Raw genomic sequence first — 18321 nt, 5'->3', positions numbered from 1 at the left:
TGTTTTTCTGGTAAATTGTTGAAATTTATATCTAATAAAAATCTTAATAAATATAATTTTAATTAATTCCAAATTATATATCATTTAATATAATTAAACTGATGATGATTGAAGAGATTAATATATTATCAAATATTTTAATTTAAAGAATTTTGAAATGCTATTTTGGATTTTGAGATAACTGGATCAAATCTTGATAACATTGCATATCATTTAAACAACTTGATGACAATTGATTTTAAATAATTTAAAGTAACATTAAATGATACATTGATAATTATTAACTCATCTATCAATTACATTTATAATGAAGGGTAGATTTTATGTCCATCCTTAATTTGCATTTTTTTGTTATTTACATTCTGAAAATCTTTTTAACTGAGTTTTGCATTGATTTTCATCAAAAATGTCTTCAAAATCATAACAACAAGTTGAAAATGTTTGCATATATAACTTTCTTGAACTAGTTGATATTATAGAATAATTATATATCAGCATCAATGTAATTTATGATACTGTATCAAATCAAGTAGTGTATGAATTGTACTATCTAAATCTAGCCACACACAGGGTCGATGACAAGAAGAGAAAACAGGAATTGTATCCCTGAGGCCTGGCTAAGAATCTAAGAGATAAAATTTTAAAGTAATTATAAAATTTAGAAAATCGATTTATATATTTTCATGTGCATAAGGAGTAAAATTGAAATAAATGTGTGATAACTCGAGAGCATGATGTCAGAAAAGCTACATAGAAGTCAGAAAGGCTGTAGCCCCAAAGCTGTTATCACTTTATGCTCCAGTCTCATGGGAACCAGGCAAATTTGAATTGGGGAGGCCCCCGTGTACAGTGTTGATTTTAAACATTTTTCTTCCGGGGCATTTTTGGGGAATCCCCGATATCCTTGTTCTTTTTTTCTAACACAACCTCTGGTGGGTTAATGACCCAAACTTTAAAATTTTAAATACAGCCCCCTTGTACGTTTTTCCAGAAAAATGAGAAAAACGTATACAAGTGAAACCATTTTTGAACTACTATCAGAGTGAGTACAGTCGTCACAAAAGTACGACGCGGCGCAAATTAACACTGTACAACTGAATTTGTATGTGTAATTCTTAAGAAACTCTCAGTTTACTAGAAATGTAATATATTCGAACAATATATGAAAGGAAAGTAACAATTATAAACTATTTCTTCTTGCAAACGATATCATAATTCTATCAAAACTTATAAAATGGAATAATTTTAGAAGAAACCTTTCAAACTTTGAGCTGCAATTTGAAAAAATTGTAAACCTATAAATTCTCACTGTCGTTGTATCCTTCCTTAATCTCGAGAACGGTGTTAGATTTAGGTGTTAGGCTCTGATTAAGTATATACGACCTTCCCGTTTTCATCGGAAGTCATGTTATTTCAATTCAAAAATTTTCTTCTGAAAGGTGTTAGATAGATGATCAGCATGACTCTATCATTAAAGGAAAAGTATGATGTACAGGGGCGAGACACTGATAATTTGAGGTGGAGAGCATATATTTTAAATTAAATGAATTAAAAATTGCAGCTCGGCATTATTGTGACGATATCACAATAAATAATTGCTCGTTTGGGTGTATAGTACACAGAAGTAGAACTTGTCTGAAAACAGAACATAATTAAATGTCGTGAAAAAATTCTAAGTGCTAACGAGCAATTATTTATTGTGACATTGTCACAATACCTGGCTACAATTTTTAATCATATTTTAAATAATTTTTTAATTTAAAATGTAAGCTTTCCACCCCAAATTAGTAGCGGCTTGCCCCTGTACATCATACTTTTCCTTTAACAATGGAATCGTGCCAGTCATCTATCTAACTCCGCTCTTGAGATTAATTAAGGAAAGACAGACGACGGGCGACAGTGGGAATTTATAGGTCTACAATTTTTTAAATTTGCAATTTAAAAAACTGTACACCTATAACGTGTAAAATCGTCATTAAGTCCGATCCTACTGGAGATACACATCCCCCCTTATCTTCCCACCACTCGACCTTTAAGCCTCATATTAAACAAACCTCCGTGCAAAGTTTCAGAAATTTTCGACAAAAAGCACAGGAGTTATTAAGCTTCAAAGAGAGTGAACAAAATCGTGCCCTCCACGCACACACTCACTAACATCCATACATACAGAAAAAAACGATTTTTTCTATTTCTCGGCGTTTCAAGGTCCCCTGAGTTTAAAAATATAATAATCTAGAGGTCATTTTTTGCCGGATCGCTATACTTTCCCTCTGTTACATATAACAGCCGGCAAAGTAAAAACAATGGCCGAATGGATGAAACTGAACAACTGGTAGTTCAGTTGTTCAGTTGTTTCATCCATTCGGCTAGTAGAACAACTGGTTTTTCTGGTTTTATTTACGTTTGTAACATCTAAGTAGGGGCCAATTTTCTATAGAAAATCTCTTGAGCAGATCGTCCGCGAATTGCGTTGCCGTATATAAACAACAAACCATTTTCCATTTACATGAAGGTGGTACACTCTATCTTATCCAATAATTAGCGACTAAAATAAGAAATAACTAGATATGGAAGAGACGGGTATTGTTAAGATGCCTTTCAGATTTTAATTCCACATGTTTATGAGAAAAAATCCCTATTTGTTTAGAATTTTCGGATACTAGACCTTCTACTTCTGTCCATCTACAGTTACCTATTTCTAAAATTGATTTCTTTCTTTTTGCATCACTTGTTTATACTCGAATAGATATTTATTTAAGATGTAGAATTACAAAATATTGTAATGATTCCTGGAACCAAAAGTTTTTTGTTTTCTTGTAAAAATAAATAATCTTGATTCAAAACAAAATTATAAAGTAATGTAAATCATCCAAATAAAAATATATTTGAAAAATATAATTATACTCTTTATACCCTTTATATTTTTATTACATTACTAGCCGCTTTTGTACGGCGGTTTTAAAGGTAGTTGAGGGGTTTTTTTTTTTTTTTTAAGTCTTTCCGCCCTGTGGGCACTAAGAGGGCCTCTTTTAGTAGGCCCATTATGGGTTCGGCCAGGCCCACAATGGGGCGACCGGGTGGTGAGGGACGGGGCCCGACATATCCGAACGGATCACCCCCCGAAAAATTCCTGGGGATTATTCGACCCGTTCGGATTCGATCCCGGGTCCCCCAGAGCGGTAGGCTGCCACCTTTACCGCTCGGCCATCTGGCCATATGGTAGTTGAGGGTGGGACAACACAGTATTTTTTCTAACATGTCATAAAATATTCGTGTCAAATTTGGTGAGGATATGTTGAACGATATAGAACACTTTGCCTAACAAATATACATACATCCGGCCGTTTCCAATCTGGGCAAGGTCTAACCCATGATGGGTATGGATAAAAGGCTGTCTTAGTGCAAGGTCCTTGGTCTTAGTGTTCACAAAGCGGAAAGAGTTAAAAAAAAGTAATATAATATATAGTTGTTTAAACATATATAATAATATTCTGTTTTGTTTCATTTTAAATATTTTAAAATTTAATTAATCTGTTATTGTAGTGCATAACAGTCTACACATGGAGTAGGTATCCTTATTCCATGAGTATATTTACAAATTTTAATTATTTCAGAAATTTATTTTCTTATCTAGATACACAATTTATATAAATTAATAATACATTTGCAATTGTATTAATAATAATTTAAGATAATATTCTAAACAATGTCAGATTAATACAATTTTTTAATTATATTAAAATAAACATGAATAATTTCTGTACGATCTGAGTCCTCCGAGGTGCTGTTCGTAAAACGTGTACGGATGAGACATCAATAATTATTCAATTTTTTCAAAGATTCTAACAAGGAAGAATACTTAAAAAGACAATTTTTGATATTTTTAAACCTCACGAATATTAAGTATTATTAAGAAAGACATTATTTTTCGCACTTTATTGTTTATGAACGAGCTAGAGGTAACTGTACAGTTCGGTTGCGTTCCGAAACAAGTTCCGAACATACTGTGAATGACGTGTTTTCCGGTAGTACTTACCACGTGTATAGCTTCGTACTTTTAAGTTGTTAACAATTTTGTTTTGATTTTAAAATGAACGAAGAGAGCAATATTAACCATTGTGCATATTATATCACTCGTAAAAAAAGATATTGCAGAATGAGACCTGTATTGTCTCGTAAATTTTGTCCTGAACATTCATTATTTGATGAAGTATTGCAGGTTTGACAGTAATTTTCTCTATAATTTGCTTTAATCTAGTATCATTATTAGAATTTGATTAGTGTGTTATGTAGTATATTATATAATATAAATCTGTCGACATTTACAAATTATTAAGTATATTTTTATTAACTTATTATTACAACTAATTAATTAATTAATTAATTAATGAAGAATTTGGTAAGATTCTAGCTCTGAATGACACGGTAGCGACATCACAGAGATCGACATCTAGAGTAATGTTTTTCAACTGTTTTCTCATTGTAGACTGAAAATCATGGATAATTTTACATGGACCAAGTAATTATATGAATTATGCTCATTTATTAAGCTTATATATGCTTATAGAGAGTTACTGTACCTAACAAAATGTGTACAGTAACTCTAGATTACTATTTAAATGTCACCCGTTATCAACTGTGCCTGCTTCAGTATGGTCGAATATTTTTCTGCAGATCAGCTCTGGTCATTGGACTTCTTTTTCTTCTTTATCTTTGCCTTTTTCCATGTTTATATGGGGCCAATGTTTCCTTCTCTAATACATTTCCTCCATTTCTCCCTATCAAGGGCTTCTCTCTCTTAAGTCCCCTCTGATTCAAGTCTTCCTCCACCTTATCTTTCCAATGCAGCTTTGGTCTTCCTCTTTTCCTCTTTGCTTTTACTACCAGTTTTCCAACCCTCTTTCTAACGTAATCCATAATCTTCACTTCTTTGCACTACATGAGCAAACCACCTCAACCTACATTCTTGCATCTTCCTGATCAAGGGACCCACCTTAACAGAACCTCTAATAAAATCGTTCCTTATTCTAACCTTCCTTGACACCCCACACATCCTCTGAACATTCTCATCTCCACCACCTCCATTTTTCTTGGGCTCTTGTTATTACCCATGTCTCGGCCCCATAAAACATTGCAGGTCTAACAGCCAATTTGTACAATTTACCTTTCGGCTTGCAGCTAACTTTCTTGTCACATAACACACTGCTCAGCTTCCTCCAGTTCATCTATCCACATTGAATGCTATGCTGCACTTCTGAGTTCAATCCTCCCCCATCTCGACAAAGGCCCCAAGATACTTAAAACTGAAAACCGAAGGGAGTGGCACATTTGGATTTTAATATTGCACTCATCCCTGCCATTCAGAGTCATGTAAGCTGTGTCATGATTTACTTCTGCTAATCCTCAGTCCAATCCTGAAAAATACTGATCTAGACGACCAAAAAAGTCCAAAGAACCGTGGTTCAAAATGTGACCATTCACATAATTTAATTACTACAAAACAGTTTTCTTCTGGTTAAGTTAATTAAGTTAATCTGTCTTAATCTGTTCTTTCTCAGAGAACAGATTAAAACAAAAATAACCATAAAAATAATAATTTACCATCATCTAAATTAGTATTGTCTTTAAATGGAATAATATGATGATGTATTTTTAATACCTTTTTAAATCATACAATTTTAAATTTATAGTGACTTGTAATAATTGTGTATAATTTTATTTATGTAAAAATTTATAAGTAATAAGATAATTTAATACTTCAGTTTTTTTTTATGTAGATTTTTGTGGAACTAAATTTTTGGCATACTTTTTGTAATTAATTCAATTTATAAAATAAGCTATAAACAAAATTATTTAAATATAAGTAAATCAAAAGTAAGAATAATTACTTTGTCAGTTCAATCAAATTAATTAATGCATCTTTAACAGTGGGTGAAGTTTAAATAACTTCATCCACTGTTAATGATGCATTGATTAATTCACCTGAATAATCACAGTAGCTAGTTCATCCTAACTCAGTCCATTAATAATCTCAACATTAATATATAATTTAAATTCTAAAAGAATTACTACATTTAAAAATACACATACAGTATACGTATGTGTGTTTTTAAATACAATATATGTGTGCAGTAAGTGTGGTGGCCTAAAGATTATAAAGATTATATTTATATTAAAGATTATTTTACAGAGTTTTAATTTTTACACCACTCTGTATGGTATGTATATTTTGCCATTAAACATACATAACATACAGAGTAGTGTAAAAGTGTTAGTAGTGTATTAGTATATATTAGTACCAACTTATACTATGCAACACAAAAACTTATTATAAGTTGGTACTAATAACATGCTTAAACAACTGGATATAAGTAATAATACATAAATTTTTTGTGTGGTATGGTATATGTAATATATGAGTGAAGTCATTAGTTCAGTTCTTGTATATATATATTAGCTGTTACCCACGACTTTGCCCGTGCAGATTTTGCAAGCAAACATCATTTATATTCAATATTTCAACAACCATAGTAATTGTTATATAACACCTACCGCTGAGAATGATGAGAATTGCTGAGAATCAAACAAACTGTTTTCAATTTGATCAATTTTCTGGAACGTTTACAATCCTTCTATAATCGAACCAATATGCAATAACAAATTCGAATTTAAAACGGTTCAAAGATTTGGTTAAAAAATCAAAATATATAAAAATATTTATAACAATGTCTGAAATGTTATCATTTTAATACACCTAAGTACTCAATGAAGACTAAACATAGTTGAAAACAAAAAATTGCATCCAAAATAGTACAGTAAAAGCCGTTCTTCAGGTTAAGCCTTAATCCTCTTCCTCTCCCCCATGGGGGAATTTCCAAAAATCTCTTCTTAGTGTGCGTTTTCATGACGTATCTAACTGTGTACCAAATTTCACCTTTTTAGGCAGCACTTTTAGCCATTTTCAGCACTTTTTTATAGTTTTAATGAACAAAATGTTCATTAAAACTATAAAAAGGTGCTGAAAATGTATGAAAAAGTGTGTTTTTTTATATATAATTTATAAAAATTCCAGTTTTATGGTAGAAGATTTAGACTGAAATGTGATTTGTGGTAAATGAAAGAACAGCTCAAAAAGTTTATTTATTAGATTCGGCTTGAATTACAGGAGGCCTTCTTTCAGAAGCCGTTCTAACACATCATAACTCCTAATTAGAACAGCTTCTAACCTGAAGAATGCCCATAAATCAATCTGTAAACATTTGTTAGAACTATAAAAAAGTGCAGGAAATGTATGAAAAGGTATATTTTTTTTATATATAATTCACATTTCAGTAGACCACTTTCATTTTTGTGTTATGAATTTTGTATAATAATAAAGAACTTTCTTGGACACACTATATTTGTTCAAAGACTACACAATATAAACTAAATGTAATTTTTTTTTTTTTTTTTTAAATATTGCTTAAGTATAAATATTTTTATTAACTATTAATATATTATCTTTAATGAAACTTATTAAATTTTTTAACTTAATTTTTTGTTAAGCATTAGTAAAAATTAAATTTTTATCAATAAAGTCTTTTTAGGCTTCTTTGTAGGAGTCAAACAATAAAATTTTTAACTTAGTATCTTCAAGTATTCTCATCTTCAGAATCACTTCAATTTATTATTACTTGACTTCTACAAGGAGTCACTAAAAGTGCTTATGTATCCTACAAGAAAGTGTAAGAGAATTTATTGGTAAATTAATTTAAGGAGTTGTGTGTTTTTTAATATATTAAATTTTCATTGTATTATTTATTTCAGAATAATGAATCAACTGCAAGAATGCCCTGTCCACTAGATCGTAAACAGTTGAGTATATATTAAATAAAAATAAATTGAGTGATTCTAAAGTAACATTGATATTTCACATTTTTTAGAAAAACATTCTTTAATTAAAAATGACATTAACAACATATCTGTAGTATAATAATGAGTATTCTTAATACAATGATGATCATATTAGTAACATACATGAGTGTAATAGCATATAGGAAATTAAAACATTTATGCTTTATATGTTTGTTGTATCTGAGGTTAGAATAGTTTCTGTATTTAAATTTATATATATATATATTAAAATTTAAATACAGAAACGATACAATACTTATTTTGCAGATTTAAATATCTCTTTTTATAAAAATTTTTTTCTGGTTATCTTAATAAATATTCAAATAAAAACGATAGTAAAAATTTTACAATAAATTTAAAAAAAGCATAAAAATGAGTTTTGTTTTTAGTTAAATGGCCAAGTAATAGATTTTATTAATTATTTATGGTTAAAAAAAATAAAATATTTTCAGTTTTTTTCCAATTGGTATAAAGAGCTGTCCTTATTATGTATTGTTTAAATGAATGTATAAATGAAATATTCAGTTAATGTTACCCTTGGTGCCAAGATGGCGGCTTGTCTCTGATTCCAACAAGGAAACAGTGGGACGCACGTTCTAACCTAACCTAACCTATTCTAATAAATTACCATAATTATTAGCAACCAAATTATTAGAATAGGTTAGGTTAGGTTAGAACGTGCGTCCCACTGTTTCCTTGCTGGAATCAGAGACGAGCCGCCATCTTGGCACCAAGGGTAAGATTAACTAAATATTCTAAGATTGGAAATTCACGCATTATTTATAACTTTGTATTTATAAAATGTGTAATGACAACTTTATCTTCTACAATTTGAAATTTGAAAAATGAGAACATTAGTTTGAAATTCAAACCTCAAAATTAAAGAATGCTAGTTGAAATGTTAAATTTGAAACATCTTTTTCAAATTTGGATATGTTACATAAAAAGAAAAAATGTGTTTATTAACAAGAAAAAGCCAAGACCTTATTAACAATGTAAATTTTATTCTATTAGAAAAAAGATATTCAGAATTTAATTTTTTAACTTAGTTCTTCAATTTGAAGTTTGAAACACCTGAAGATGAAATTAAAAGCACTTTGAAAATGTTAATTTGGGAATTAATGATATAGAACAGGGATGGGCAACCCGCGGCCCGCATTAATATTTTTTGCGGCTCACGTCGCATAAAATATGAATAAATATATCAATTTCCCAGCTTAAGGAAGTATGTAGCAAAAATTCAAATGTGATTTCTACAACTTATGTATGTGAATTGGTTTTCTGCAATGAATTTAGTAAAAATTAAAACAAGAAACCAGGTAACAGATACGTTGAAACTAATTTAAAACTAGCAGTGACAGATATTTAACCAAATATTTCCGATATATTACATTTACATTCAGTTCCAGAGGCTAAATTAAGTATACACATGCTAATTTATAATTTTATATGAATAAATAATTGTGATTTATCGGCATTTTTTTCCCTCTTTTCTCTTGTATGCGGCCCGCGTCACTTCAAAAGTTTTAAAATGCGGCCCTTACATAGAAAAAGGTTGCCCATCCCTGATATAGAATATATAATGAATTTATTTTAAATTTTTATTGTAAATGAATATTAGTCTGTCTCTCTTTTACCTATGACAAGATATTAATTTTTCATTGCAAAATGTAATTAGAGTTTTCATTTTTATTTGTGTGATTAATACTTCTAATCAGTAACTGTCATTACACAGTAAGGATTTTTAATTGACGAAACTTTTATGAAATATCTAATTTCTAAAAATTACATTCCATAACTATACAAATGAAAATTTAATTAATTTTCTTATAAAATTCATTTATTTAAAATCTTACATAATTTTGTTACTTCAATCTCAATGTTACAGTTAATTTATTTTTATTTAATATAAAAATTTATAAGTTTCTTTCGAAATCTGATTGTGATTTTAATCATATTTTTTATTCTATTGCAAAAGTGTTAAATATAAAATATAAATTAATTTTTCAATTGTTCAGTTTAATATTGATTTTAAAATTTAATTTTTTAAATAGTACTTGTTTTGTAAAAGGATTAGAAGAACATTTAAAGAAATGCAATTCAAGGGAAAAAGAAAAACCTGTAATTCAGTTTGTTTTTTCTGCTAATATTTATTCAATAGTTTATAAATATTAAAGGTTCAATTAATAAGTATTAATTGCTTAAATATTTTTACTATTTTTTTAAGAATGTAATAATTTTTAAAAAATAATAAAATTTATCTTCATAATTGTTTTTTTTTAAATTCATTTACTTATTTTAGTATATTGTGTTTCTGTATGATTTATTAAATTTTTCTTTTTTTAAAGAAAATTATTTTTAATCTTAATATAAATTTTTTTCCAATGCTTACAATGTTATTCTTAATATATTTTCAGTATCATTTGTAATAAATATTTTCAAGAAATATTTATATCTGCTTATTATTGTATTTATATATATTTATTTTTAAAATTTAAAAATATTCTAGAAATAATTAATCATATTATACTTCATTAGAATAAAGAATGGGCACCCTGTTACTCGGGGCTAGGCAGTTACAAATATTAAAATATATAATTTGTAAACAATATTCTAAAAACCAAAATTTTTAAATTTATTTATATAAATAACTAAAATGCATTTATAACAATACAAAATTAATATTTAAAGGATTTCAAAGTATATTCAATTGTACTAGTTTAGCAGAAAAAAACATCTCACAATAACACGAATGCCAGAGACTGCTTATAAATTCAAGATTAAAAAGCAGAACAAATGTAGGAAGTTTGCTGTTTTTATTCAGTTGGTTTCTATAAAACAGTAATAATAATCATATTTGAATTTTTTTTTTGTTATTGTAGGTTTAAAACACTGCTTTTATACAAAGAATTGACTCAAAAATGCATATTTTGTTGAGTTAAAAGATACAATTTTTAAAAAGATTATATTTTTTTAATATTTAATAATAATAATATTCAATGCACTACAATAATAATATAAATATATTTATATAATTTATAATGTGTAATTATAGTTAAAAATTATTCAAAAAGTTCTTTAAATATTTTATCAAATAATATCTTTATTTTATTTGCAGATTTATTATCAGAAAAGTATTAATGGCAGAATACTAGGAAAGAATGAAGAAAAGGTACGAATTAAAATGTTTTTATCATTAATTTAATATTTGTTTTTAAAATTATAAAAATGCTCTTTCAATATTATTTGATAATAAAATTAATAAAAAATTAAACACAGATAATTACATAACATACTTTTTAACATGTATGATACATAAAGCTTTTTTCGAAACATTTGCAAAATATATAAATATTCCATTATTAGTTATATATTTTTTCAAATTTTTAGCTTTACAATTTAATTAACCCATTGCTTTTTCTTTATTACTGTAAAGTTGATTTTGGCAATTAAAATATTTATATACGGTATCTTTTAAAAAATAATAATACTAGCTTGACTGTGCAATATTTTCCCGTATTTATGTACAAGGGTATTATTTTTCGCAACATTGTAATTAAATTGAAACTAAATATGAAGTCATTACTATTTTGCTTTATTTGCTTCATTTTTTAAACTATAGCAGTGCTTTTCAACTGCTGATCTACAGACTAATGCCAGTCATGAAAAAATTTTACTGGTCTGCAGAAAAATATTTGACTGTACTGAAGTCGGTGCAGCTGATTATGGATGACATTTGAATAGTAATCTAGACTTACTGTATGTACTTTGTAAAGTACTCACAGTAACTCTATATAAGCATATATCAACTTAATAAATAAGCATAATTTATAGTCGCATATAATTACTTGTCCACATAATTTATTAGTCTGCAATGAGAAAAAATTTGAAAAGCAGTGCTCTAATACTGTAGGAATCCATTTTATTTTAATTAAATGATCATTTATTAAAAGTTATTTAATAATAATTCAAATTTTAAAATTAGAAGACAGTAATAAAATAAATTTAAGAGAGAGCAATCAACTCTTTAACTAAAGTCCAACTATAAATTTTATTATTTATTTATTTTATTAAATAGAAAAAGTATTCCTTTCTATTTTAATAATAATTGATTTATTTGTAGAAATATATACAGGTACTCCTCACTTTACGACCTATCTGCTTAACGACCACTCGCACTCACAACCAATCGAGTTTCGACCTGCAATTCAGGGAATCTCCTTTCTCAGCTTGAATGTCAATCAGTGGTGAATGGTGACATGTGTACTATAATTGTCTTTTTATGAATAAATTTGAAGTTTATTGCATAACTTGTATAATTTTACAACGATCCTATATTCCCGGCACAAGCTCTTTGCTTATCGACCAATTTGCTTAACGACGTAGTCGTCGGAATGGAACTCTGTTATAAAGTGAGGAGTACCTGTAAATATATATATAATATATATATATATTACATTATCAAAATATGGTAATGTAAAACCAAAAGCTAAAACTGTACTCAACTCATGGAAAACTAGCAAATTTTTAATAACTTAAGACAGTGTCTACAATATTTAAATTCAAAATACATCATTCATACACTAGAATGTCAATAAATAACTTATATTTTAAAATATTAAAACTGTAGATAAATAAAAAGTGTGTGTGTGTGTGTGTGTGTATTAATAATTCAGTATAATTTATATATATTCTATTCAGAGAATTAAATTATTTAGTTCATTTTTTTTATTTATTAAACTTTTATACAGGAAATTAAATTTTAATATAAATTAACAGATTTAATAAAACTAAGGAAATGCTAAAATTTTAATTATTGGTTTTATGTAATGAAAAAATTTTTAATATTTGAGTTAATACTTTGATATACGTGGTACGATCCAAAAGTTCGGGGACTACAGTAATCTATGACAACAAAAGCATGTATTTGAAGTTACAGCGTATGAAATGGATTCTTCCAAACCACCTCTACATGTTCAGGTTAATTTCACCCATGTCGTGTGATTAAACTGCGAGCGCTGCTGTTTTTTTCCGGATATAGTTACCTTTATTCTGTGACGTAATAAAAGTGGAGTTTCAAGAACAACATCCAACATTTCAACTTTGTCATGGCAGAATCACCATACACCTTTCTTAGCAATTGTAAAGTCTCTGTAGGTGTTTTACCTAAATGCTGACAAAATTTAATGTTGGAGGTTGTTCTTGAAACTCCACTTCGATTACGTCGCAGAACAAAGGTAACTATCTCCGGAAAAAAACAGCAGCGCTTGCAGTTTAATCACATGACATGGGTGAAATTAACCTGAACATGTAGAGGTGGTTTGGTAGAATCCATTTCATACGCTGTAACTTCAAATCCATGCTTTTGTTGTCATAGATTACTGCAGTCCCCGAACTTTTGGATCGTACCACGTATTTTTAAATCTACAGTTATATGTTTAGAACTAATTATATAATTTAATTTATAATACTCTACATTTGTTATTTACAGATACCTACCTATTTTATTTTAAACAGGTAACAATTTCTGAAATATCTGATGAAGAACTTACAAATCTTATTACAAAAATCAAGAAGACCTATAATGGTATAAAATATTTATTAAATTAAAATTTATAAGAGTACCAAAATAATGTAAATATAAAAATCAGCAGCTAGCTATCTCATTAACATCTGATAAATATATTTGACACATGTTAATAAAATTTTTTTTTTTTATATGTAAAGATATAAAAATAAAATAGTATTGAAATATTGATAAATGTGCTAAATTAAAAACATATTCAATTTCATTTGAATTTAGCTATTTTCATGATTCTATAGTAAAATCTTTTCTATAGAATATTTTCAAAATTGATTATGTAGAATGTTTCAAATAATTTGTTATAACTATCACATTTACATTTGAATTAATTAGCATAGCAAATTAGATTTTTAATGAAATACATTATTATTAAAATGTATTGCTAACTATAAAATTAGTCAAATGTCTCTGTATCATTAAGAAAACTGTTTCTTGTACAGTATGTTTAGTAAAAGACAGACTAAATTTAATAAAAACTCAATTATATTTTAGAGGCTTACATTTATTTATTATCTAAACCAGGCCTGGTCAATCCAAATTGTTTTGCAGGCCACTTTGATCACGCATAACATTACGGTGGGGCACAATTTAGGCAAACATGCTTTTAAAAAGGTAAAACAAATGCAAAATGAATAAGATGTTATTGTTATACCAAGAGTTCATACTCGCACTTGCGCATTATAACAATGACATGCAAATTTTCATTTATTTAGTTGTTTTGGTATACACATGACGGGAAACAAAAGTTTAATAGATATATAATATCACTTAGCAGGCCACACAATTTAACATGACAGGCCGCTGGTTGGCCAGGCCTGATCTAAACCATTCTTATCTTACAACAATACTCAAACACCAAAACACTTGCTGAGCTTACTGCTATCTTTAATTTCTAACGTTTTCAACCTAATTTTTATAGGTCATCTTCAGGAAAAATTTATTACATTTCCACATTCGAACATAAAGCTTTCGAATGCTTGCAACATTTAAAATTTTTCGAATCTTTAAAAAATTTTTAACAGTTTAAATAATAAAGGATTAAATAATAAATATTAAACCAAGCACAAACAAATTATTAATACACTACTAATCAACAAACATAAAAATAAATAAATAAATATTGCATCGAAAGTAGATTAAACTAGTTAAAGCTGCAATGTCCTTTTTACGGGTTTTTTAATCCCATTTCTTTTTCTATTATGTATTTCCAGGCCGTTGGGAGAGTATTGGTGTCTTTTGCATTTAAACACTTGTCTTCTACCTTACTCTTATATATTTCTACTTTTTCCATCCCTAACGCAATCGTCAGGGAATGGATCGTCTTGGCTATTCTCGCTTCATCCCATTTTACGTTCGCTCCTTCTGTTTGTCCCATGATCGCCAAAATGGTGTTGTTATGCCCTTTTTTTTACATCATATTTGTGTTCCTTTATACACGTTGCCAAATTTCTTCTAGTGACTCCAACATAATCTTTTGTCACTCCTAATTGTCATTCTCAAAGGGAATTCTATAAACTCCTGCCTTATCTTGCATTGTCATTATGTCCTTATCATTTCTAAGCAATCTGTATATGCTTGGTGCTCTTTTATATATTATTTTTGTGTTTTTATATTTACATAACTCTTCCATCACTCCTTCCATTTTCCTGTCATACATGAACTTGCTGATTTGATCCTCTCTATTAAATCCTCTGTCTCTATGCTGTTTGTAACTCTTAAGCAATCCTTCTATTACATTCGCTTTATATCCTAACTGCTTTGCCACTTTTTTAATTCTGCTAATCTCCTTAATTTGATCTTGTATGTTGGTGCAATATACGAACGCCCTTTTAATAAGCACCTTAAACACTGACATCTTATTCTTGAACGGATCATTTGACCATGCTGGTATATATAGTAGTGCAAGCATGGGTTTTAAATACACTGATGTTTGTATACTGCCCCTTCTAAACCTTATATTTATGTCCAGAAAATGGAGCTGTGTATGGCTTTTTTGCTCCATCCTTAGCTTTAACCCATGAGGATTTTCATTCATATCAATTAAAAAATCTTCAGTCCTTCGTTCATCCTTCCAAATTATTAATACGTCATCCACATACCTCTTGTACATTATAATGTCCTCTTCGAATGATCTTAGGACATCCTTTTCTAGTTGACACACCACCAACTCACATAGGAGTCCTAACATGGGACTTCCCATTGGGACACCCTTCTTTTGCTTGTATGTCACCCCATCAAATCCAAAAAATGATTGATAGCACATCAAATCCGCAAGTCTATTTAAGTCCTCAACATGCACCGCCAACCCTAGATTATGCTCTATCAAAAATTCAATAAGGGCATTGAAGCACAATGTTAGATTCATGGACGAGTACATGCTTTCATAATCCATTACCATCCCCACTTCATCATACATTAAAGTCAAATCCTGTAACTCCTTTACTACCTTATTTGGATCATTCGCCACATACATATTTTCCTCAATTTCCCCATAGATGTACTTTTTTAATCTCTTCTTCAGTATAAAGGTTGGTGCATTGCATTTTTCAACTACCGGCCAAACCTCCTTGCTCTCTTTATGTGTTTTTGCGAATGCAAATATTCATGGCATTCGGGGGTTAGGATTATGCAATCTTTTTAAGAATGGCAGGTACGTTGAGAGCGGTGTTCTTTCAAGTCGCTTAACCTTGTTGTTCATTGCCATTACAATCTTTTCATCAACAATATCACATTCCGTCTTCTTAATATAATCCCTGATGGCTTCATTATACCTTTTTCTTTTCATAATTACCATTTGTTTAGTCTTATGCTGCTTTTGTTAACACCAGTTGCTCTTTTGCTAGCCATTTCTTTGTAAACTTCATACTTAATCTTTCTTTTCCCTCCATTCTGCGTTCTTCCTTCTTTTTTATAAATGCCATTTTCCATCTGAAATAATCCCTTTCAACCTCATTAAGGCCAGCCATCCCTCTTTCCAGTTCAGCCACTGTAGTTTCAATTAGGTTGAAAATGTTAGAAATTAAAGATAGCAGTAAGCTCGGCAAGTGTTTTAGTGTTTGATATTGTTGTAAGTAAGTTGTGAAGATTGTTCATTCTTATCTTATACAATATTAGATATAAAATTTTTTACAGAATTCTACATATAATTGTAAAAACTATAAATTAACACATATAGAAAATTAAGCCTGAATTATATTAATAATCAAATGATAAATTCATATTGATTATTGTGCTATAACTTGTCTAATTAAATGTACAGATATGTAATTTGGACTAAAGGTATGTGATTAAGTCACCATCTTTTACTAAATTTAATCACTAAAATTAAATTAACTTAGAATATTAAGAAAAACAAAATTGATCCAGAGCAAGATTTAAACTTGCAACTTCTGCTTAATCTGTACAATAAATAGAAATGTGTGTTTGACTCACATTTTTTATTAATCTTTTCTTCCAGAATATTCCAAGTTGATTTAATTGTAATGATTAAATTTAATATAAGATGGTGAATTAACCACTTACCTTTAGCTTAAATTACATAATATCTGTATATTTAATTAGCCAAGCTATAACACTATAATGAATTTGACTTTATCATTTGATTATAAATTAACACAAACCTTGACTATATACATTATTAATTTGCATTCATTATGTTTAAATATATTTACTTGAAAAAAGATTAAAATTTTAAATTTGTGTAATACTAAATTGTAATATATTAGATCTGTTTTACTGTACATTATGATTGTTGCCACAAGTACCAAGAACTTTCAGGCCTTTTGGTTCATTATCATGATTATAAACTTCAGAAGTACTTGGGACTTACAGCAATCAACTATACATTCTCTAATAAAGCAAGAAATAGATTTTGAAAAGTTGATAGTTTTGGAATATATTAGATTTATTTCTGCATAACTAAATATTAAATATTCATTCTTAGATCTATATTTTATTTATAGAATTTTTAATGCCTCTTGAAATTGAAGAAATTTCTCATCCTGTTTTAAATTCTGCATTAAAAGATAGTAAAAATGGTCAGCTGGCAATTAAACATCTTCGTCAACAAGCATCCCTCTTAGGTCATATGAAGAATATGAAACTTTTATCAAATGAAACCTGTTTTGTGGAATTTGGAGCTGGAAGAGGTATAACTGAAATTTATTTTAATTTTATATCTTAAATAAAATTAAAGTTTAATTTAACAATTGACTCATGAACAAACTGTAGTTGCTGTTTTCAAATAAAGCAGATTTAAGTTATAACCAATAAAGAATATAATAAATAATTAATGTAATTTTTTTTTATCAGCAAGTATATATTTTTCAAGGTTGTTGGTGGTGTTGTTGCCATCATTTTTTTCTGATATGAATGAATTTTCATTCTTTTGATTATGTTATGATTAATTTTGGATATTTAAAAGATATGTTAATTTATCTTTAATATTTTTGACAAGACTATGTTTTGTTTATAAAATCACGGTGCCAGCCTTGCTTACCAGCTTAGAGGTATGAAGGAGTACATGCCAGAAGTTGGAATTTGGCACAGAGTATTACGTGCCCAAATCATGCACATATAAAAGAAACCAGGCTTGTAGGTACTCAGGGACCGAGAACCGAGTCAAAATAAAATACAAAATTGTGACACTTTCTACAAACAAGCACTAGTGCAAGATTTGTGCATGTGTTGCTTGTTGGAAAGTTCGAAATGTGAATGTTGCAAAATCGAATTTTGACAAACAAATCTTTGAAAAAACCCATTTACCTGTCCTGTGTTATTCCTCACATATCTCTAGTCGCCACGTGCTGACCTTGACCAGTTGACCTGAGATATCTCATTTCGGC

General features: G+C 28.7%; 1 protein-coding gene across 3 annotated transcripts in view; it reads left to right on the top strand.

Moving 5' to 3' along the window:
* The first annotated feature begins 3854 nt into the window (after positions 1-3854).
* Positions 3855-18321, top strand: part of LOC136975778 (tRNA:m(4)X modification enzyme TRM13 homolog) — a 41240-nt gene continuing 26773 nt past the window's right edge. Inside the window, exons 1-6 of one of the 3 annotated variants that reach the window (XM_067270896.1) lie at positions 3855-3959; positions 7807-7853; positions 9948-10014; positions 11012-11065; positions 13411-13480; positions 17440-17625. In XM_067270896.1, the coding sequence (XP_067126997.1) occupies positions 3945-3959; positions 7807-7853; positions 9948-10014; positions 11012-11065; positions 13411-13480; positions 17440-17625 (439 nt within the window). In that variant the 5' untranslated portion in view covers positions 3855-3944. The other 2 variants (XM_067270895.1, XM_067270897.1) reach the window with 2 other exon arrangements.

The sequence above is a fragment of the Centruroides vittatus genome, unplaced genomic scaffold (assembly GCF_030686945.1).
Source record: "Centruroides vittatus isolate TY-2023 unplaced genomic scaffold, ASM3068694v2 contig_388, whole genome shotgun sequence".
Lineage (NCBI taxonomy): Eukaryota > Metazoa > Arthropoda > Arachnida > Scorpiones > Buthidae > Centruroides > Centruroides vittatus.
The sequence above is the reverse complement of the archived record's forward strand: the minus strand, read 5'-3'. Positions and strand labels throughout refer to the sequence as shown.